General features: G+C 47.0%; 2 protein-coding genes across 3 annotated transcripts; both read left to right on the top strand.

Moving 5' to 3' along the window:
- Positions 1-1,130: 1,130 nt before the first annotated feature.
- On the top strand, positions 1,131-2,090 carry TEDDM1 (transmembrane epididymal protein 1; the record flags this gene model as incomplete). Its single annotated transcript, XM_082833641.1, is given in 2 exon segments — positions 1,131-1,175; positions 1,179-2,090. Coding segments are annotated over 2 exon segments (957 nt in total).
- A 5,660-nt stretch (positions 2,091-7,750) lies between these two features.
- On the top strand, positions 7,751-17,025 carry GLUL (glutamate-ammonia ligase). Of its 2 annotated transcripts, XM_082833840.1 has the most exons (8): positions 7,751-7,857; positions 8,882-8,995; positions 10,457-10,635; positions 11,938-12,099; positions 13,692-13,838; positions 14,250-14,377; positions 14,577-14,776; positions 15,353-17,025. In XM_082833840.1, the coding sequence occupies exons 2-8, from the start codon at positions 8,985-8,987 to the stop codon at positions 15,669-15,671; spliced, it is 1,146 nt and encodes a 381-aa protein (XP_082689966.1). In that variant the 5' UTR covers positions 7,751-7,857; positions 8,882-8,984; the 3' UTR covers positions 15,672-17,025. The 2 variants fall into 2 exon arrangements, with proteins under 2 accessions (XP_082689966.1, XP_082689965.1); XM_082833839.1 differs by lacking the exon at positions 8,882-8,995 and having other exon boundaries at positions 7,753-7,857.
- Positions 17,026-22,068: the final 5,043 nt, after the last annotated feature.

The raw sequence follows: 22,068 nt of genomic DNA on the forward strand, positions 1-22,068 counted from the left end.
CAAATTGGCAGCAGTCAGGAAGAAGTACATTACACGAAGTTGGGGAAGAGCAAGGACAAACTGCAGCTTATGAAGATAGACTGAAGCCTCTGTCTTCCCCTCATCACCTCACACTTCAGTGGCAGGTGGCCTGCAGAAGCAGCTGGTGCCCTTCGCACAAAGAGAAGCTGAGGGAGCTGTAGGCCTGGCGGTCCATGCCAAGGAGTTGAGCCAGCAGATCAGTAACTGAATACGTGAACTGCAGTGGCGCCTGGTACCCTACACCTTCAGAGTGTCTTAGGTTGCTTCATTTCCATCTTTAGGTTCTCTTGTAAACTTCTCTTGCAGCCAACTCAATCTGGAATCATACAGGGAAGGTAACTCTAGGAAACATGGCTCAAGCTTGGTTAGGTTGACACAGTACAAAATACCCACTGTTCCTGAAATCAGTATCAAAAGTTAGCTTTTCAGATCCATTTACTGGCCAGTAGAAATGCTGAAGTGGGGAGACAAAGGTGGGGAGGTGAAAAGATAAGGGGAGGAGAGGAAGGGACCTTTCTTGGTGATCCTCAGAACACGTCTATAAAAGAAGAAAAGCCAGATAGGTACGAAACATGCTCATATATCCAAATGTTTTTAAATATATGTGTCCAGAAAGAAAACTTTGTAATCAGGCCAAAGTTTTGTCTGAGAGATACCAAAGGAAACCTGAGGATTTGTGAGTGCCCAGGCTTCCTCTGGAGACCATGGCAACCCCTAATCCCATCCCATGCTTCTGTGCCCTCCTCTGAGTGCTGGGCAGTACCAGGGGAAGGAAGCCATAGGAGAAAGGGACAAGTATGACCAGAAGCACCCCAAGGGCCCTAGAGGGGAGCCCCTAAAGGCACATTCACCAGCTGTCTTCTTTGGCAGAAGCCAGTTAGTCCCCAGCGTCCCAGAATGGAATGGAGCAATGAGGCTTTACACCACCAAAGTCATAGGCTTGTTTCAAGAAGCATTTCCTCTCTGTGGGGGAGCAGTGGGTGGGGCGAAATGATAAAAGTTGGTGGAAGGCAATTCTTTCCAGAGTCCAGATCTTGAAGTGGCCCCAGAAGGTGTGGACGTGCCTTGGTTTTACTCTTCTCACCTTCTTTAGAGGGATTTCTAGTTCAATGGGAACCTTTATCGCTCATGCGTACCCAGGGCTGTTTCTACTCTAATATGGGCTGTATCAAGCAGTAGTGGTCTCCAAAGCTGTGATATTCAGTGACTCTTTCCTGTATCCTTCATCACCTCCCAGGAATAAGGGGAGATGGGCCAGGCTGTGGAAAATATCCTACGGAGGTTTGCTGAAGACGCTGGCTGGCTCTGGCTTGTTAGCGTATGAGATAAGCTGCGTGAAGAGAGGGCTGATACTGATGAACAGGGAGCTGCCCCTGACAGTTATGTACGCCAAAGAGTGGCAGCACGTCACCATGTACATCCTTCTCACCCTCAACGGCTGTGTAGAGGTCGTGAGCAAGAACTTGCTGCCTCAGCACTGTGTGCCCCTAGAAGAAGGGACCTTGGTGCTGACTTTCTATGTGCTCCTGCTGTTGCTGGTGTCACATGTTCAGGACTCAGCAGGGGTGGAGCTGCAGGTTCACTCTCTGCTCATCTTGGTGGTGTTGTTGCTGATGCTGGTGTTGACCGTACAGCTGTGGGTTCCCGACACGTTTCACCTCTCAGTGATCGGGACCTTTCTGTTTCAGATCATAGGCTCCTGGCTGGTACAGGCCGGCTTCATTCTGTACAAACCAGGCACCGGCTACCCGGGGCAGGATGATGACATCATTGACATCACGTTTGTCACCACCTTCTTCTGCTGGCATGTGATGATCGATGCTTTGTGCCTGTTGGGAATCTATGGCGTCTCTTCCTTTTGGCATTGTTGTTACCGTCCCAGCTGGAAGCTAACAGGGTCCAGAGAAGCTCCATGTTACACGACCACCGTGGGACCCCTCTACAAATTGCTGCAGGAAGTGGATCAGTCAGAGTCTGGCAGTCTCTCAACCTCTAGCTGGGTCTTAAATGTCTGGGCTCAGATCCTAGTGAGGGCTGAGGATAACAACTGTTGTGACCAAGTTTTCTGATCCCTGCTATTTTCCCTTAATTCTTGGTTCCTAGACTCTTTCCAATTACCTTTGTTGGGGGAACTCCTTTTTTGTCTACCTCTCATACACACTGATGTCAGATGATGAAAAAGCACAGGTGCTGCCAGCTGCCCATTTCTAGTCAATTGAGGCCTAATTTTATAATGATAAACAAACCTCAAGTAATCAATTGATATCCCCCACACAATATCTCTAAAATATCCAGTGTAGGTAATAAACTTGCATGCTATTAATTTACTATAGTATTTGAGATGTAACAGAGAAGCCCTCCCCTTGAAGGCCAGCCAAGAAAAGACTTCTCAAACACTCTTAAGGTTGGGGGGAGAAATTTGCAATTCTCACAAAATTCCACCAGAGGGCACTATATTCACATCACCCCAGCCAAGCCTCTAACTCTCCAACCCAGTAAAAAGTCTCCTAAGAACCGGTTCAAAAAAAGTGGGGGGAGGGGAAAGGAGGTCAGGAAAAATATAGAGCCAAGTTTACGTATTGTCCAAATATCCAGAAAATGTACCCAAGCGCTGTTTGCTTCCCGCTAATATTTGGCGTGGAAATGTGAAATAAACAAGGATTCAAATCAACTAATGGGATAGGAGTGAGGGAGGATGAGCTGTGGATCCAGTTGAGGATATCTTTGGGAAAAGTACCAACTCAAGGATACACTCTGATCCTAGTCAGTTTTTGACCACAATGCTAAATTTCCTAAACTTCTAAATAAGCTTCAATAATGTTCCAATTAATCTAGAGAATAAAGATAAATCCATACATACCTTGAGAATAGGAAGAAAATTTATCTGTGAAGATCCCACATTCACAAAACAACGAAACAGATTATTAAATACACAAAATGATCTCCAAAGATTCCTTTAAAAAGAACCTGTCATACAGCAATTTTTCCCCTGGTAATCTAGTTATTCACAAAGAATATATTGAATGTCCATTGTATGTAAGGTACTGGGTAAGCCACTATGCAGGATTCAGAGGTAAACTAGTTGGTTCCTGGACTGGGTACTTTCCTTAGTGGGTACAGTAGGGATTTCGGAGTTTAAAGGTGGTGGCCCAGGAATGCATCACCCACAGCCCGAGAAGGCTGAAGGAAGGGCAACAGAAAAAGGCTCTCAAGGGAATTGCACCTTGGAAGCATATTAGCCTGTGAAATGCTGCACTAAGGTGAATCCAGCTAGCTACTGCAAGTGAGCACGTCCTCAGCTTCCTCACTGGTCAGCTAGAATGATTTGAAGGTTCATTCTAGAATTATACAGCTGTAATTTTCTCAGTAGCACTTATTTTACCATGTCGTTAGCTAAGATGAACTTAATTCCTCCCAACTCTCCAAGCAGTTTCCTGTGAGAGACAAGATTTGGGGTAGGGCTCAGACTCAAACCTTCAGTCATAAGGTGTAGGCTGGGACACGAAGTGTTCTCTATATTTGAATGGTTTCCAGGGGCCTTCAACAAAACTCAAATCAGACAAAAAAAAAAAAAAAAAAAAGGCTGAGACTTGAATTTCTAATTTCCTAACCTGAGCTTAAGAATATCAAACAATCAGAAAAGAGATAAAGAACAATTCCTCTGGGTTCAGTGTTAGATACCAAATTGACGTAAAACCTGGTCTTTCCTTCTTTAATTGTGTACTGTGAAATTTGAAGGCTTGGTCAATTGCAGCTTTTCCCCAAAATGTGCTTTAAGAGTAATGACATCAACTTCCAAGGCTGTTTCTTTTTCTTTTGTTTTATTTTTGTTTTGCTTTAAGATATACAATGGTCTATTCTTTTGGAAAGAACAGGCGTTGGTTTATTGAAAAAAAAAATTTATAATTCTGGGTTGGGTTTCCAGGGTGTTCCTCAAGCCTGAGTCTCAGCTATGTCTCTTTAGCCTAAGTTAAGGGTTTTGTTCAATGCCTACTGAAATCATTCAAATGTTGGAAAAACTCCATTTCCCAAACTACATGTTCTGGTTGAAGGTTTGAGTACGTTTGAGCCTTACCCCAAATCTTGTCTCCAATGAGTGCAAGGCAACCAACCACACAGGCCTTGGGAAGGCACGCTCAGATCACTAGATTAAGGGCTTACGACCTGCAGAGTGAGAATGGGTCCTTTAAAAGAGAGTGAAAGAAATTGAGAGAATTCACAGGTAAAGCCCAGCCAAGACAAGGCCTTTATTTCAAGCAGCAGAACAACACTGAAGAAATGCTTTTTTTCAGTCCCCAGTCATTTCTGCAGATTTGGAACCAAATTTTTACCTGTGATATTTCTCTCCCACTCCACCCACCCCTTGGACACAGCTGCTCTATTCTAAGAGAGAAAAACCTGACTTCAAAGCACACGTAACAGAATCCCCTGTGTGCTTTGATACTGGGTGTACCAGGAGACAGAAGAGTTCATCCGTTCAAGTGCTCTAATGCTTTTTAGGGAGCGAGTGGAGAATGTGGGCGGGTAGCAATTTAGGGAAGAAGGAGAAAGAGAACGAAGGGCAGCAGACACAGCAAAGTCAAACAGGATCAAACAGTCCATTCTACTTCTAACTTCTCTAAAAGTACAGTCTGGGTTTCTGGGGACGAACCAGTTAGTTTAAGGACTTTCTTCTGCTTTTTCTTCCCTCATACTCTTTTAAGGTTCCCTGAACAATCATTGGGCTCATTTGGGCCCTAAATCGGTTGGGTTAAGTAAGTATGGTGCTGACTAAGGGGGACAAGGCTTCTTGTTCTGCCTGAAAAACTCAGTAGTCATGTATTACCTTCCTAACCCTCACAAAGTATGCCCCGTCACGTGAATGGATCAAAGCAAATCCATTTCCATTCTTGGAAAAGCAGCTCAAAGCACATGTTCTCTTGAAGGTGCCGCTGTCATTTCTGTGTGGTCAACAAACATCGGTTATTGACCACTCACCCTGGACACTCCTGGGGGACACTAAGATGAATAAGCTGCTCAGGGAGGTTAAGACACCAGCAAGGGCGGCAGGCACCCACAGACTAGAAGCTTTAAGAACTGCACATGCTTCCTACTTTTCCATTTTCTATTCTGTGTGCCATCCCCGCCTCGGGTGCTGGTGGTGACGAGTACAGTAAAAAGCTCTGGTTCACTTCTGGCAGTTTGGCAACTGGAAATTAACATTTTCTAAAACAAGAACATGACTCTTCCCCTCCCTCACGCCCCCTCCTCAACAATTTAAACTCAAGACCTCACAGAAAGAAATGGAATGAAGACATCTCAGTTTGCTACCAGGTCTAAGCCCACTCTCATAAAACCAACGGTAGAGCATTACACGAAGTTAGGAAGTTGTACTTCACAGGTTGTGGTGGGGAAAGAAAGAATCCAATCCCATCAGATTATCTTGGCCTATAATAATTATTATTGCTCTTTTCTAAAAATTTACTATATGCATGTGCCATCACAATTAATCCTTACAATATACAAGGTAGACGTTATTCTTATTTTGGAGGCAAGGAATCTGAGGCTCTAGGGCTAAGTACCTACCCCAACACAAAGCTGGTAAGAAGTAAAGCCCAGATCTGAACCTGCGTTGCCTGAACTGAAGCCCAGCTTTTAACCATCATATCGAAGGATCACATAAAGGATGGAATCCCTTACACTTGCAAGGTGACTTACCTGGTCCACAATGTTACCTGTCTGAAACATACCAAAAGCCCCTGTTTGAGGTGAATCTTGCATCTCTCATTTTAAATCACTACAGTGTTAGACACACTCTCACAGGGAAGGGATGTTGACCAAAGAAGCCAAGTTATGTGTGTGTGGTCACAGGCAACATTTCTTTTCCATATTTGTGGTACAAAAAATAACCAGAAGTGCAAACTTCTTCCCTTCCTCTTCCAAAGGCCCTGGAAACATGACTTCTTAGTCTTCAAACAGAAAACCTCGAAGTCTCAAATACTGGGGCTCTTGAAAGATGCAATAAAGGCTAGACACCATCAGATGGATTCAGGCGATAAAAATAGTATGATCAAGTAATAGCACTGGTAGAAATGAAAACATTATATTCACGTGTGTGTTGTGTATGTGTTGTATACATATATATATAGTTATTGTGTATCTGTTGACAAGCATCCACTTCAAGACTGTGTTCACATACACATACACGTTTTCTCAACTATCATAGTAAGGCTATAAGGAGAGAGGAGGAAGGGGTACTGATTCTCATTTTCCATATTACAAAAACGTGCAATAAATTACTTGACAAACAAAAACAGACAGAATTCGTTTCAGGAATTCTAAATTTTTGACATACCCTGAGCTTCGAAGAGGAGATGCCAAGACTTCACCTTCCTTTCAGCTGTCCTCGGGAAACAGTTTGCACACAGAATTTCAAATCTGATGGGCGACTCTTAAGGTCCTTTCTTGAACCGCTTTACTGAACAGAATTTCAAATCTGATGGGCGACTCTTAAGGTCCTTTCTTGAACCACTCTATTTATTTTTTTTTAATTAATTTAATTTTATTTATTTTTGGCTGCGTTGGGTCTTTGCTGCTGCGCACGGGCTTTCTCTAGTTGCAGCGAGCGGGTGCTACTCTTTGTTGCGGTGCGCGGGCTTCTCATTGCAGTGGCTTCTCTTATTGCAGAGCACGGGCTCTAGGCACGTGGTGTTCAGTAGTTGTGGCTCACGGGCTCAGTAGTTGTGGCTCGTGGGCTGTAGGGTGCAGGCTCAGTAGTTGTGGCTCACGGGCTCTGGAGCGCAGGCTCAGTAGTTGTGGCGCATGGGCTTAGTTGCTCCGCGGCATGTGGTATCTTCCCGGACCAGGGCTCGAACCTGTGTCCCCTGCATTGGCAGGCGGATTCTTAACCACTGCACCACCAAGGAAGTTCCGCTTTATTTATAGATGAGGGAACTTGGGCCCAGAGGCTGCGAGAATTGCCTCAGGTGTGGCAGAGGCAGAATCAGGTCTCCCGACTTGTGTCTCCGCCCGCCAGGATCCCTTCTATGGAATGAGACAAAACACAGCACTTTCACTACCAATGTGAGATCCTAGACTTCTGTTCACATCCCCAAACCCGCCGAGAGACCTCCGGCAGCCCCGTCTGCGCCGCCCCCTCCGACGCCTGGCCACGGCTGCGGGGAGCCCAGGGCTTCCCCCACCCCGCGAGCTCCCTCACAAACTTGACCCGAGGGCCGGGAAAGGGGGCCGGGGGTTCTCTAACAACAAAAGGCAAAAGTGGGTGCCCGTGGGTCAGAATTTCCTCTGGGAGCTCTGGGGCGTGCAGTGTGACCTAGTAAAAGAGAGAACTCTCCCGCAAAATATCCGACCTGAATGCAATACTGGGCTGCGGGGCCGGCCCCAGGCCGGGCGGGCGGGGGCGCCGCGTCGCTGCGCGGCCGCCCGGGCCGGCGGGGTCCTTCCCGGCAGGCACTGGGCCCTCCGCCGCCGCCGCCGCCGCCCCGCCCTTCTTCGCTCCCCTCCCCCACACCCCCTTCCCCCACCGCCCTTTCCCTTTCTTTCTTTCCCGGGCCGGCTCGCCCCCACCCCGGCGGCGCCCGCTCGGCGGCTCGCCCAATGGCCGAGTTGCCGGGACGCGCATCAGCTGATCCGCCCGGGCTCCGGGCCTCTGGGAGCCAATCAGGGCGCCGGGGGCGGCCCCGGCTGCAGATAAAGCGTGCGGGGCCGCAGACGGCCTTGCAGAGCCGAGAATGGGAGAAGAGCCGGCTGTGTAAGCAGTTCTTCCGGCCTCCTCGCCTCTCCTCTCCGCATCTCGCTCTCGCGGCCTGCCCACCCTGCCGCCTGCTCGCCGCCCAGGTAAGCGCCTGGCCGGCCCGGGGGGCTCGGAAGTGTCGCGAGCCGCCGCGCTCTGACCGATCGGCTGAGCTCGGTTCGGCCCCTTCCCACCTCCAGCCTCTACTCTGCGCCCCGGCCTGCGGGCCCTCCCGCTTGCTTCCGCCGCCCGTGCCTCCCGGCGGGTCTGGGTCGGCGATGGCGGGGCGCGCGAGTCGCCAGGGCTTCGAGAAGGGCGGGGAGTTGTTTTGATCTTCCTTCAGCTGCTTGCAGCCCCAAGCGCCGCCCCTGGATGTCGCTCGGCAGGGCGAGCTGTGGAGGCACTGCCCGGGCCCGGCGCCCCCGGCTCGGCCATGTGGTGTGCGTGGTGGATGGAGTGGTCCCCTGCTGGAGCCTCGCTCTCTTCCTCCGCGGAGGCGGGCCCTGGGGCGGTCGTCGCGGTTAGCCGCCTGCGCGGAGGCGAGGGGCAGTGAGCGTCTGTGTTGCGGCCCGCTCCCGCCGCGGGCTCCCGGGGGCCTACCCCTGTGACTGAACAATGGGGAGCCCGGGATGCGGCATGGCCGGCGGGCGCGGCGGGTGGAGAGGACTGGCCGGCCGGACAGGGGCAGCAGCGGCACGCTGTCCCTCTGGCGGATGTCCCCATTCCCCGCCCCTCCTAGCCCTGTCCTTGGAGAGGGATGGCCCCCTCGACTAGGCCCTGAGATCCAGACGGGGGCCCAAGGGGCGGGGCGCCGACTTTCGGGACCTTTCTGTGGGAAAGGGCTGCTCTCAAAGTGGATTATCCCAACCACCCCGGGGGCGGGAAGCGGGGATCCTCCCCTGGCCGCAAATCCGTGAAGAAGACCATGAACGAAGGTGACGACCTGGAGTCTCGGTCCTCGGGGTCCCCCTCCAACTGCTTCGGCTTCGTCGCCTACTCAGTGAACGCCAGAGAGAAACTGCGAGTCAAGATCGAGACGTTGACCTACCAGCCTTCGCATTCCAGCTCGTCCCGGTCCGATCCCTACCGCTCTCCAACTCCCTCTCCCTCTCCGTCTCCCTCGCCCAGAAACCTCCGGTGCCTGGACCAGCGAGAGCCGGAGACCCACGAGAGGCGCGAACGCCACTCGGAAAGGAGAAAGGCTAAGGAGGGCATCGATACCGTTGACCTTATGTGGCTGGGGTGAGTGAGGAGCAGGGATGAGGACCCCGGCTCCCACTGCAGCTGCAGAAACAGCTAAAAACTGCAGAATCCCATCCCTCCCAGCACCCACCACGTAATCTTGGCACCTCGGCGGCACCAGTTGATATAGTAGACTAGGCTGTTGGCATTGCAACTCGTCACCAAAAAGAGCAGGATCCGAGGCTTAAAGGGAGACAGAGTGGTTTGAAATTGGAGGTGTAACAGGTTGGGGACGAAAGCCAGAGACCGGGTTATAGCTTTTAGTGGGAGCTGAAAGGGTCAGGGATTGCTCCCTCTGGCTTTTAAAGGCAGGATGGGCGTCGGGGGTGGGATTTGACTGACCAAGTCTTCTACAGGAGTAGGCAAAGGTAGTGGTTGTCTGCTAACACTGCTTGACAGACAGCTTCTCCGCTTTCGGGGGTGGGGGTGGGGGGAGAAGGGTGAGGCTGTTGGAGGGAGAAGCAGTTATGTTTTCAGCTGGGCAAACATGGACGGTTGCCCATAGAAACTTTGCCACTGTACTTCAGAAAGTTACCCAAGTCATTGGAGGAGAACAGTGTGTTCCCTTTCCAGCCACCCTGGGCTGTCGACAGCAGAGGGAGGGGTGGAACGTTTCCTCTTAATGTTGAGGTTTGGTTTTGTGGCTTCAGTGTCTCTTCTTTCAGGGGTTTTGCGGTGGAGCCTCGCAGTTTTTAGCATGCCTCAGCTTTTGAAACCCCAGAGCTTTTTGATTTAGAAGTGGGAATTTCTTAATTACTTGAAAAGCTCTCTGGTGGAATCTGGTCAAACTTAAATCTCCTGTCTGAAGTGAGAACTTTGCCTCAGACTGATGCAAATTATGCCATCGTGTATCTTAGAATCCAACTTGGATTGGCTATTTTTACATCTTGGTAATTGTAATAACTGCTGTTCTTCTAAGAAGCCACCAGTCTCTTAAATCTTCTAGCTAGCCCCCTTGTTTCATCCTACCAACTAAATGAGGGGGGGGGTGTTTGTTTTTTGGAAGGGTGGAGGAATCTTCAAAAGCACTCTTTACTGAGATATCCTCTGGGGTGTAAGGAAAAGGGAAGACTTAACCCAGAGATCATAGCAGCCAAGCCTTTCTGTGGCTGGATTTTACTTGGAGACGATGTCTGTTCGGCAGACTTTCTGTTTCAGAACTTTTGTATCTTCATTGTGTTTTGGGGTTTTTTCCTCCCTCTAGTATCTTAGTGTGAAAAATGAAACAATTCCTCTACCTCTGATAAACTGCAAAAAGTAGAGCTTAGTGCTCACAAGTTTAGATTCTGGCTTGAGGAAGCTTATAAGGAGACTTTTGTCTAGTATAAAAGTTTAATCTCCCTGAAAGCAAGTTAAATAGGGAGGGGCCGCCCCTCCCGCTGCTTCTTGATTTAGTTGTCCTTATTGCGCCAGAGGATCTGTTTGGAGTTGGTGTTCTTATTTTATTTTGTCTCTCTCCAGAACACCTTCCACCATGGCCACCTCGGCGAGCTCCCACTTGAACAAAGGCATCAAGCAGGTGTACATGTCCCTGCCTCAGGGTGAGAAAGTCCAAGCCATGTATATCTGGATTGATGGTACTGGAGAAGGACTGCGCTGCAAGACCCGGACCCTGGACTGTGAGCCCAAGTGTATAGAAGGTGAGAGACTGAGCTGGCTGGGAGCAGCGTGAGGGTGGGCGGCAGCCTGAGACCAAGCCACTAGATTTGGCCTCTGTTTGTGATGCTTTTCGAAGGCGGGACTTTTCAGACTTCATTCAGCCAACATTAAGCTCCTACACTGCCTCCAAGCATAACAGCAATGGACCCCTTCATTTAAATGAAATCTTGCGTGTAAGCCAGTATATTGAAGGAAAAGAGACAAAGTCTGGGGGCAAGAGGGGTTGGAAACTTTGTTTACTTGGGCAGTCCTACTTAATTGGCCCTAAGGTACTGCCAGGAACCCAGTTTGAAAACCACCGCTGTAACCTGACTGTGCCATCTACTTTACAAACTCTTTGAGTGCTGTTTCAGACTCATGTGTCACTGAGGTTCTACATGCAAAACAAACACCCTAAAGTGGTCTCTAGGACCAGCCATCATTAGTTTTTAGTTGATGCCACTTCTGGAAATTCTTAAACTGGCTGATTGCTTATCCTACAGGAGCTATTATATGAGTTGTGACAACTTCATTCTTTTGGTCTAGAACAAACCATAGCCACTCTCCTTCTGGAAAGGGACCGTGGTCCATCATCTTTTACCTGCTTTTAGGTTAGGTTACTCTTCTGATAATGTTCACATTTGAGCAAATGAATGAATGACTATAATATAAAGCATATACTGTGCACCTGCTATGTGGCAGGTGTTGGATAGGCCCTGGGAATGCAAGATGAGAGTCTGGTCTCTGCCTTGGGAGAACTCATAGTCACCTGGAGTGATGAAGGAACTGGCCTTTAAAACATAGTGTGGATACGTGACATGGGAGCACCATTGAATAAGTCATCCGGCTAGTGTCTGTTTCCTCATCTGTTAAAATAAGGACACCACTTGAACTAGGACAGTCCGTCACACAGCGGGGGGAGGAATTAGAGAAAGAAGCAACACAGTTGGCTCTCAGAGAATCTTTATTTCTCCTATTTCAATACTTCAAATGAGGACTGACTGACTGACTGGTGATATCCAGTTTGTCTCCTTGGTGTCCAGTAGACTTATTTACAGAGGAAACGTCATTCTTAGGTTGTTCTTGTGACTGTTACTTCTTTTAGGAAAGTGATGCAGTGGTCTTACTTGGAACTCAGATAGGAAGGACTGTAGGGCTACCTGCAAACATCAGGGTTTGTGTGTTAATAGTGGCAGTCATGCATGCCTCACTGGCTTTCTGGACAAGAGAGTACAGATCTTGTGAAGATCTGAAAAGTTCCTGTGCGTTTTAACTATAATTTTCCCCTCTCTTTTTTACCCCAGAGTTGCCGGAGTGGAATTTTGATGGCTCTAGTACTTTTCAATCCGAAGGCTCCAACAGTGACATGTATCTCGTCCCTGCTGCCATGTTTCGGGACCCTTTCCGCAAGGACCCCAACAAGCTGGTGTTCTGTGAAGTCTTCAAGTACAACCGAAAGCCTGCAGGTGTGTATAGGATAGGTATGGATACCCCACCCCAGTCCATGAATTGTAAAGGTGGGCGGGAGAGGATATTCCAAAATCGGTATTGGAAAGACGAGCTTACCTCAGAACTGTCTTAGAAGTCTGAAGGATTGGACATGGACCTCTCCATCCTGAACTTCCTTGTTCAGAGAGGTTGTATGGTCCATCCTCCCATTGTTGGTTCCATAAAACGACATTGGATTCTTCTAAATCTGCTGGGGGAGTGCCGCATGTCACAGTCCTCCTGCCTGTAGATTTTAAGAACATGGATTCTGAAGTTAGAATGTTGGGTTTGAGTTCTAGATCTGCCACTTACTTGGTATGAACTTGGGCAAGTTACTTTTCTCCTATACTTTTCACTTCCCTGATTTTAAAATGGGGAAAATAATGAAATCCGTCTCATAAAGTTGTTTAGAGGATTAATTGAGTTAATATGTGCAAATGATTGAGAAGAATTGTATGTTATTGGTTGCCTTTTCATTCCAGAGAGCTTGTCTTCTTTCTCTGTCCACTGACTAAAATAAGAGCATCTTGGTTCACTGATAACATACGTTTGCCTTGAGGTTTGCTCTAACTGCACCTTTGGTTTTTGTCTGGTATACCCTTTGCTCCCAGTTCTCCACCATTCACCTTTTTAAGCTCAGCTGGAGTCTCACGTCCATGAAGTCTCTTGCTACACTCAGCCAGTGAGACTTTTTGGCAAGTCACTTAGTGACTCTGGACCTTACTTGTCTTTGTTTTGAGAGGCATTATCAAATTGTGGTAAAGGGCCTGAGCTCTGAAGTCGACAAGCAGGGTTTCCTGACCTTGCTGCTTGTGCTGTACCCTGGGCAGGCTACCTACCATCTCTGAGCCTCATTTTCTCATTTGTGAAAATGGAGACTTGTAATACCCACCTCAGGGCTGTTAGGAAAACGAAGTTGGGGGTTTTCTTTGATGTAATGTAGAGATCTTAAAATGGTTCCTGGGACATAGTGAAACAGCCATAATGAGTCTATAAAGTTCCGGTCTGGGTTAGAAATTGTTCCCAGTTGAGCTCGTCACATTTTATTTTATTTTTATTTTTTTGTACTAACCAGTACTATAGAACTTAGCACTTTGTCTGCTCACCTGGAATGTAAAGCTCTTAATAGGCAAATGATTCTCTCAATAAAAATTGTAGATTTGGCTCTAAATGCTTGAGAAACTAGGAATAAGTCTGACAGCTAGAAGCAGTTCTTTTGTGAATAGAGGGTTTACGTGCCTGACATTTGGCATTTGGGAAGGAGCCAGCTTGCAGATAAGGTGAAAACTTGCTCTGTTCTGGATCCACTCCCATGTGACTCTGTTGTAACCCAGTTTAGTTATAAATAAAGCCTTTTGAGAGTCTCCCTGCAGATATATAATCATAGCTTCTCTTATCGTCCCCTTTTACACCGACCGACGGGGGCACAGAAAGGTTAACACTGGGTCAATTCAGCTTATAATCAACATCTCAAGTACCTGGAGTCCAAGGAGTATTTCCCATCAATGCAGGGATTCAGTACCTTTGTCCATATGTCTCTAATAGTGTGTTGACTCTTTCTTTTTCCTAGAGACCAATTTAAGGCACACCTGTAAACGGATAATGGACATGGTGAGCAACCAGCGCCCCTGGTTTGGAATGGAGCAGGAATATACTCTCATGGGCACAGATGGGCATCCCTTTGGTTGGCCTTCCAACGGCTTCCCTGGGCCCCAAGGTAAGTCCCCTTGGTGAGGGGTGAATCTTGCTCCTCCCCAAGTGCTTAATTAGCAAGGAAAGTCTCTCTCTCCAGAGATGGGATTGAATCCTTGTGGATCAAAAAGCTAAGGGAGTATCCCTGAGTGTGGCTGAAATAATACCGTAAAGAGAGACAGCCCTTGTGCTACCCAAATCCAGACGTGGATGTTGAGACATTAACATTGCGGGAAAACCTTTGGCCCTACTGAGAATGTGGCCAGGAGGGCCCCCTGCACTCCACTCCTGCACCTCCAGGTGAAGGCAGGGATGGTGATTCCAGAGAGCAAGTGTTGAGAGCTTTCTGACTTCTGACTTTGGGCCGTGCATCTCACATAGATAGGAATTTTCTTGATGTCCTGCCTCTTGACCTTCCATCTTGACGCCTCTGCAGGTCCCTACTACTGTGGTGTGGGAGCAGACAAAGCCTATGGCAGGGATATCGTGGAGGCTCACTACCGGGCCTGCTTGTATGCCGGCATCAAGATCGGGGGCACGAATGCCGAGGTCATGCCTGCCCAGGTAAATGGCTCAAGTCCGTCACCTTCCCCACCTAGAGGCGAGTGGAGACTTTTGCTAGCAAGGGCTGCTATGGGGCCCCGCTCCTTAACCCAAAGTCCTCAAGGTGGCTTGGAGTAGGGGTGAGAAGGGTACACGTGTCAGAGCTTCTGGGTTGGGGTGAGCAGTGGGTTTTAAAGGCCAGTCTTCTCGTTCTCTCTAGTGGGAATTCCAGATAGGGCCCTGTGAAGGAATCGACATGGGAGATCATCTCTGGGTGGCCCGCTTCATCTTGCATCGTGTGTGTGAAGACTTCGGAGTGATTGCCACCTTTGATCCTAAGCCCATTCCTGGGAACTGGAATGGTGCCGGCTGCCACACCAACTTCAGCACCAAGGCCATGCGAGAGGAGAATGGTCTGAAGTGAGTGCCGCCTCCTGCTGGGGCTGTTTCGCTCTCTTTGCAAGAATACTTGCCAAGGGTTTGATGTATCGGGAATGAGTCAGCCGCCTTCTCAGTTCGTACCTTGGCCCTTGGCTTCAAAAATTGTCTTCTGATCCTGTCATTTTGTTTCTATTTGAAAAGTACCCCAAAAATACTCTAGGAGTAGGATTCAAGGATGGTGATAGGGGAAAGTTGACACAGATGAATGCATTTGAAAGTCTTTAGTAAGAACTAAATTAGTAACCGTACAGGCTGATGAATGAATTCAATGTCTGTGGGTGGGAGAAAGTCCTTGATTGGGATCTTTTCATTCAACAAATGCCATCTACTGCATGTCTAGCACTCTTCCGAGCACTAAGAGACACAGCTTACAAGGCAAAGTGCTGCCCTTGTGGAGAATTTGTTCTCCTGGGGCCGTGTTTTGGTGAAGTAGACCCTGGACAACAGTCTTGGTAGATGAGTCACTCCATTCTTGGATCCACACCTGCTCCTCTGCCCTTGAAGGGCGGGTTTCCTGGTGGCAGGTTGGACCCTCATCTTAACTGTCTTCTCCAGGTACATTGAGGAGGCCATCGAGAAACTAAGCAAGCGACACCAGTACCACATCCGAGCCTACGATCCCAAGGGGGGCCTGGACAACGCCCGGCGCCTAACTGGATTCCACGAAACCTCCAACATCAACGACTTCTCTGCCGGTGTGGCCAACCGTGGCGCTAGCATCCGCATTCCCCGGACTGTCGGCCAGGAGAAGAAGGGTTACTTTGAAGACCGTCGCCCCTCTGCCAACTGTGACCCCTTTGCGGTGACAGAAGCCCTCATCCGCACGTGTCTTCTCAACGAAACTGGCGACGAGCCCTTCCAGTACAAAAACTAAGTGGACTAGACTTGCAGCCGTCAAAACCCCTCCTAATCCTACATCCTGCTGCCACTCTCGCCCCTCTCACCTGTTATAATAGCTGTTAACTCAAAGGGCAGGATGTCAACGTCTTTTTTTATTCCTCACTCTTGCTTTCTTTGGCCAGGATAGAGGGGTCAAGTTCTTAATCTCTTCACACCCACCTACCCCCCCCCACCATTTTTTTTCCTATCACTGAAGCTTCCTAGTGCGTTAGTCGGGGTGGGGTTGGGGAAACATAACCACTGCTTCCATTTAATCAGGTGTGTTTGTCCAATAGGCATAGCTATCCGGACAGAGAGCATAGTATTTGTGAAGGGAGGGGGAGGACTTTCTCTGCGTGGTAGCTGAGTGGGGGGCAGGGGGCTTGATTCTGTGGTAAGGTTAGGATTTCCCTTTCTTGGTGAGAAATTCCATTACTTATAAGGTTAGAACCAACTTTCTATTAAAAGTGAGAATTAGGGGAGAAGGAGTGGTGGGAAATCAGGTAGGAAAATGCCCTAGATCTCCTAGTGTGGTGCTTCCCTTGCCTGGGGCTGAATGCCCTGACAAGCTCAGCATAAATGGATGGATAGCCCTACCTTAAAAGAAAGAGTTCCATGTTGTTTGGTCCTCCATTTATAACACAAAGCAGAGTAGTATTTTTATATTTAAATGTAAAAACAAAAAAATTATATATACGGGTGTGCAGATAAATGTGTGTTTTCTCCTTAGCAAGTAAAAACCATTCTGGTCACGGGGAGCCAAATTTGAGTTGAGTAGTCTGGTCTCCTTTTGCCGGGGGGAGGGGGGTGCTTGACAAGTTGGCTACTGGGCTCTCATCCCCTCACTACCACTTCAGGGCTTCTCTGCCCTGCTCACCCTTCTGGGGAGGCTGGCATGGGTTGGCTGTGTCAGCCCGCGGGAGCAGCAGCAGTCACCTGAGCCCTGGGGCTTTGGTTCAAAAGACACACACGTACTTGTACACACAGGGGTTTGGAAATATGAGTTGGCTGGTCAACTTGAGCATGTTACTGACAAGGGGGGTTGGGGGTTATTTTCTGGTGGGACTAGCATGTCACTAAAGCAGGCCTTTTGATATATTAAAAAAAAATTTTTTTTAAAGCAAAACAAGTTTAGATTTTAATCGTATTTGTAGGGTTTCTAAGCCTTTGTTTTACAGAATTGCTTGTTTGCTTCAGCTGTCTCCTTCCCATGTCTGCTGTTGGAGGAGATGAGGACAGGTCTGGAGTCAAAACACTTGTAATTTTGTGTCCTGGTGTCTATTCTCTGAGTGTGAAATATTCCCTTCCTTTGTTTAGATTCCTGAGGAGTTTTGTTTTCTTTTATAATAGAAACAAACCCCACCTTTGTCCCTACGTCTCCCCTACTGTTTCTGGCTGTTTTTGTGTTGGCTGCAGCAGGCAGGCTATGGTTTTTTCTTACCATGACAACTTCTAATTGCCATGTACATACAGTATGTTCAGAGTTAGATAACTACTCATTGTAAACAAACTGTGTTAACTGCCCAGAGCAGCTCTTATAAATCAACCTAACATTTATAAGACCTCTTCTGACTTGATTCTTTGTTATTCTTTTAAATCGCTATGTGCCTCTTCATTCCCTTTTACTACCAAAAAAGGGGAGTTTTTTAAAAGAGGCAAAGTAAGTTCAGGTTTACCTGTTCTTGGAATTAAAAAAAAAATCTTTCCTGAGTCTTGTTGCCAACCAGATCTTTCCCATGCTTTGGGAATTTGGATATGTGGGTTAAGGCATATCCTAGCCTTAGAATTTTGCAGTAGGGTACAAACACCAGCCGTCCCCTGCCTGTGCTCCAGAGCTTGCCTTTGACCTATCATGCTATCACATTGTTTTGAATACCCCTCTGCCTTAATTTTATAGCAGCCTAAAGTGTTTAGTGTGCTTTCAACTGGTCTCACTATCCCTACTGGTCTCCATTTCATCCTGTGCCCAGCTGCCAGTGATTCATCTAAATAGCAAATATTGACCACGTTGCTATGCTGGTTAAAGCCTTTTTTTTTTTTTTTTTGCGGTACGTGGGCCTCTCACTGCCGTGGCCTCTCCCGTTGCGGAGCACAGGCTCCGGACGCACAGGCTCAGCGGCCATGGCTCACGGGCCCAGCCGCTCCGCGGCATGTGGTGTCCTCCCGGACCGGGGCACGAACCCGTGTCCCCTGCATCGGCAGGCGGACTCTCAACCACTGCGCCACCAGGAAAGCCCTGATTAAAGCCTTTTGAGGTTGCCTGTGCTGAGGGCAAGCCAGCCCCAGACATGCCTTGGATACACTTTTCCTTGCACCAGACCAGTGAGCTGCTTGTGATACCCTCAAAAGCACTATGTTGACACCTCAGTGCCTTTGCTCCCTGTCCCTTTACCTGGAAATTCTTCCACCTCGTCCTGGCTTCTTCCTACCCTAGTTTCATTTCCACATCAGGCTGGGTAGGAGCTCCCTCCTGCTCTCCGGTGCTGTGCACATACCTCTAGCAAAAGCACTTATTCATCCTTTGTCCTTGTAAGGTACCAGGTATTGTGGGCAATCGTAATTTTTTAAAAAGTAGTGTCCTCTATCAGTTTGGAGGAGGTAGCTGGTGCCTGTTACAGCAAATTTATTATAGAGATGAGTTTTCTTTGGGCAAGTGCTTATTGCTCTAGTCTTAGGTGATCCTAGATATCTGCATTTTTTTTTTTTTTAGTTATATCCCATTTTCAAAGTAGGATGATCTTACCTGTTGGTTTGCTGGGAGTGGTCCCAGTTTGCACCATGTTTTGGCATGATTTAAGAGTGCCCTCTTGCTCTCAGTGTTTTCCAGGTTTTGCTGATAAATTATTTCAACTGAAGCTCTATTTCCCTCTCTCCAGCCGAAGTTGGCTTCCCTTCCCTGGGTCACCAGCACAGTTCTTGGTGAGGGGGTATTCTGCACAGCGCAAGCACTACATTAAGGAAATAACCTGAGCACTTTGCTTGTGTGCTCATTGTAAGCAATTCTCTGACAGATTACGTAGAAAGGAATTCTCAATGTGATCAGGATTTAGGTGGAAACAACTAGTATATTTCCTTCTCCAACCTCTTACATAGAGTTAGCTTTGACCTACAGGTCACAGTGCAATCCCCTTGTATTTCTAAGGTGTTCTTTATAGCTCATTTAGCAGACACTAGGTTACGTGATAACTTTATCAGTGATAGATTAAACAGAATGACGGCCAAGCCTTCAGCCTTAAAGAGACAGGCCAGTATTCACAAAAGGAGTTTCTCCATTTTAAACACGAGTTCCCTTAATTCCATCCTGCCAGTTATTGGATAAGAGCTAAATGACAACACAAGCTAGAAGAAGAACATCAAGGAGCTGATAAAGGATTCCAAGGAGTTCCTTGGATGGTTATTACTGGGATCATTTAACAAGCCAGATCTGCGCTGCTGGGTAGAATTTTACCCTAGTGGATAAAAGAACTTCCTAAACAAATACTTGGTGCTGGGGCTCCAAATATCTCACCAAAGCCTGCATTTAGGTAATTCCAGCTACTCCTTGGCCCTTACACCAATAAAAGTACAAAGTTTGAAAAGTAACTTGCTATCGCAAAGAAAGCCCTTCACTCACTAGACTTTTTGATTGTAAACTTCATGAAGGCAGGGATCCTGTTTTTCTTTCTCAGGGCTGTATCCTGACCTGTCATGGTGCCTGCAGGGCTTGTTTCATGAATTATTTTTAAGTACCAGTATTGCAAGCTTTAAGCCCACAGTTCTATTGGGTGGTGTTAAACCCATGAGGTCTTGGTGGTTTGGCTGTGTTTTAACTCTGGTCATGGCACTAAGGTGAAGTTCTGTTTTACTGAATTTTTAATGACTGCTGGCGTGGTTGGTTCTGGCTGGAGTCAGGCTGCCAAGAGCCTCGTGTTGCTTTATGAGTAGTGGCAAGTTACCGTGTCATTCCAAAGGCTTCAGGTAGATTGCTACTGTAACCAATTTGACTTGATTAGAGCCCTATCATTTTATAGGCTTTAGCTCAATCACCACCTACTCATTAAAAAAAAAAGGTCAACTTGATTTTATAATATGCAGATATATGCACATATATAAAATATAGACACATACCATATTGGGACATATGCATATATGTACACATTAGAACACAATCTAGGTATCTTACACGAACCTTCTGCAAAAGCTATAGCACCTTATAAAGGAGACAGGAACTTAAGAATATCTTTTCCAGAAGCAGTACATATTCAAGCAGATTCACTGGTCTGAAAAGCTGTCACTAGGAGTGGGGGGGCAGGACATAGATGCTATAATCATTCTCAAAGCATGGTTCTACCACCAACCCTTTCTAATTCTACCCTCTCCTGTGCTTAATGGACAAGAAGTTTTGGGGCACTGTCAACTAATTGTTTATCTATGATTCACTGCCTGGAGCCCCTCTGATATAAAGGGGATGGTGTCCTAGTCCCATGTTACAGAGGAAGTGTCTATGCAGTTCCTATTGTTACTTGATGACTTTCTTTTGCAGGGCCTTGGACCTCAGCAAGTTGTCCTCTTTCTCATGGATTTCAGATTAAGTTACTTGCATTGTCTTGAGGTTGTGACTGTCTCAGCTTCCTCTACTCCTCCACCTTATGGCATAGTCAGCAGATCTATAGGCTTAACTCCAGTGGGTGCACACTCGTCAAATCTAAACTCCGCATGACAGCCTTTCTGCACTTGCCTTTCAAGAAAGATTCAGAATAACTCCTCCTTTATGACTATTATTCTGCTCTACTGATGTTAAATGGAAGAGGCATTCAAGATACCTCCAAAATTTAATAGATATAATGTGGACCAAATAGGCACTACTTTTTGGTGTTTTGGTGCAAACACAGGAATGAGGGTGTCAACTGAATAGAAATTCTTCCTCTTCTTCATGCCCCTCCCTCTTACAGCTAAAAGAGTGTCATTGGCATCATGAAACAGTATGAGACTTCAGGACATATTGCTATGTATTCTAGCTTATCCTCAAATGATTTTTTGAGCTGTTTTGATAACTACTCAAATAATGCTATATAATGAAGTACAGTATCATACTGGTAGAAGGGAGGAAAGAGGATTGGGGGAGGGGCAGAGAAGTGAGTTGTCTGGTCTCTGGCAAGGAATTTGTGATATGTTAAGAGAGACAGTATAGTAGGAGAATCCACTTCCCCAGGGCTTTGTTTACAAGAGAGGATCATGAAATGAATGTACTGGGTTTCTCCTCCCCAAATAACCTACCTCCAGACTCATTCCTAGGTGGGCTTAGGAACCAGAAACTGCCACCCTATTTTAACATCTTTACATAAATACATTATGGCCTAACCTACTTAAGGCACTGTAGCCATGTAAGCCTTTGGTAAATGTTTGTCGAATTAACTGGAAAGGTCATTATCAGTGTCAGTGGCTAAAATAAGTGAATAGAGGGTGGAGGATGGGGGTGGGAGGGCAGTTTATCACAAGCATGAATCTTAGATGTTTATGATTTGTGTATGAGCTTCCTTACTCCTGCAGTTCGTCCCAAATTACCTGGTCCAGAAATAGTCTCCTCTCCCTGGTCCCAAATGCAGGGCCTTCAAGGATGTTCACCCCAACTGCTCTATCCTGGAAACAGCTGAGCCTTGCAGGTTCCTCCCTTCCCTAAGGAGGGAACAGCTGGGAGCACATTGATACCTAGACTATCTGGCATTAAATGATTCATTTGTACAGAAATTGACACCATCCTAATAGAATCAGCCTGAGATAAGCTATGGACATCCCTGAAATTCCTTCTGGATTTAGAATTCCATGCAGTGAACCATGTTCTACCGTGAAATGAAGCAGTTAAGGGTTAAATTGGCTTTCTTGGAGGATGACTGCTTTCAATTTACAGTTATTTATTTGTGATCAAGGTTCACAGCTAAATTCAGAAAGTCAGGGATGTTGGAGAAGTCTGAAAGAAATGAACAAGTCACACCTTGACACAGCGTTTCTTTGGGGGTAAAAAATATGAGGCAACATTTTAGTATGAGTAATGACAGGAACATTTAACCTATTTAAAACTCATTTCTTCTAGGTTAGAGAGAACAGTTTCTCTCTGTTTGAAGACTCCTGCTTCATGTACAGGAATCTTAAAGTTGGATGACAATCTTTCCAAGGGAAATTAGCCCAGTACTCTCCATCCCTGAGGGCTATATATAATTTGAAAGCATTGAAGTGTGTTACCCATCATTGCATAACAAATTACTCCAAAAATATAGCAGCTGAAAACAGCAAATATTTATTATCTGATACGGTTTCCTGGGGTCAGGAATCTGGGAGTGATGTAGCTGGGTGGTTCTGCCTCAGAGTTTCTTTGGAGGTTGAGTCAAACTGTCAGAGCTGCAGTTTATGAAGAT

Source organism: Leucopleurus acutus, assembly GCF_964270905.1.
Source record: "Leucopleurus acutus genome assembly, chromosome: 2".
NCBI lineage: Eukaryota > Metazoa > Chordata > Mammalia > Artiodactyla > Delphinidae > Leucopleurus > Leucopleurus acutus.

Excerpts from the sequence above, each read along its gene's own strand:
- GLUL (XM_082833840.1), top strand. Across the intron at positions 10,636-11,937 it reads TGAGCCCAAGTGTATAGAAG|AGTTGCCGGAGTGGAATTTT; the intron begins GTGAGAGACTGA and ends TTTTTACCCCAG. Across the intron at positions 12,100-13,691 it reads GTACAACCGAAAGCCTGCAG|AGACCAATTTAAGGCACACC; the intron begins GTGTGTATAGGA and ends TCTTTTTCCTAG.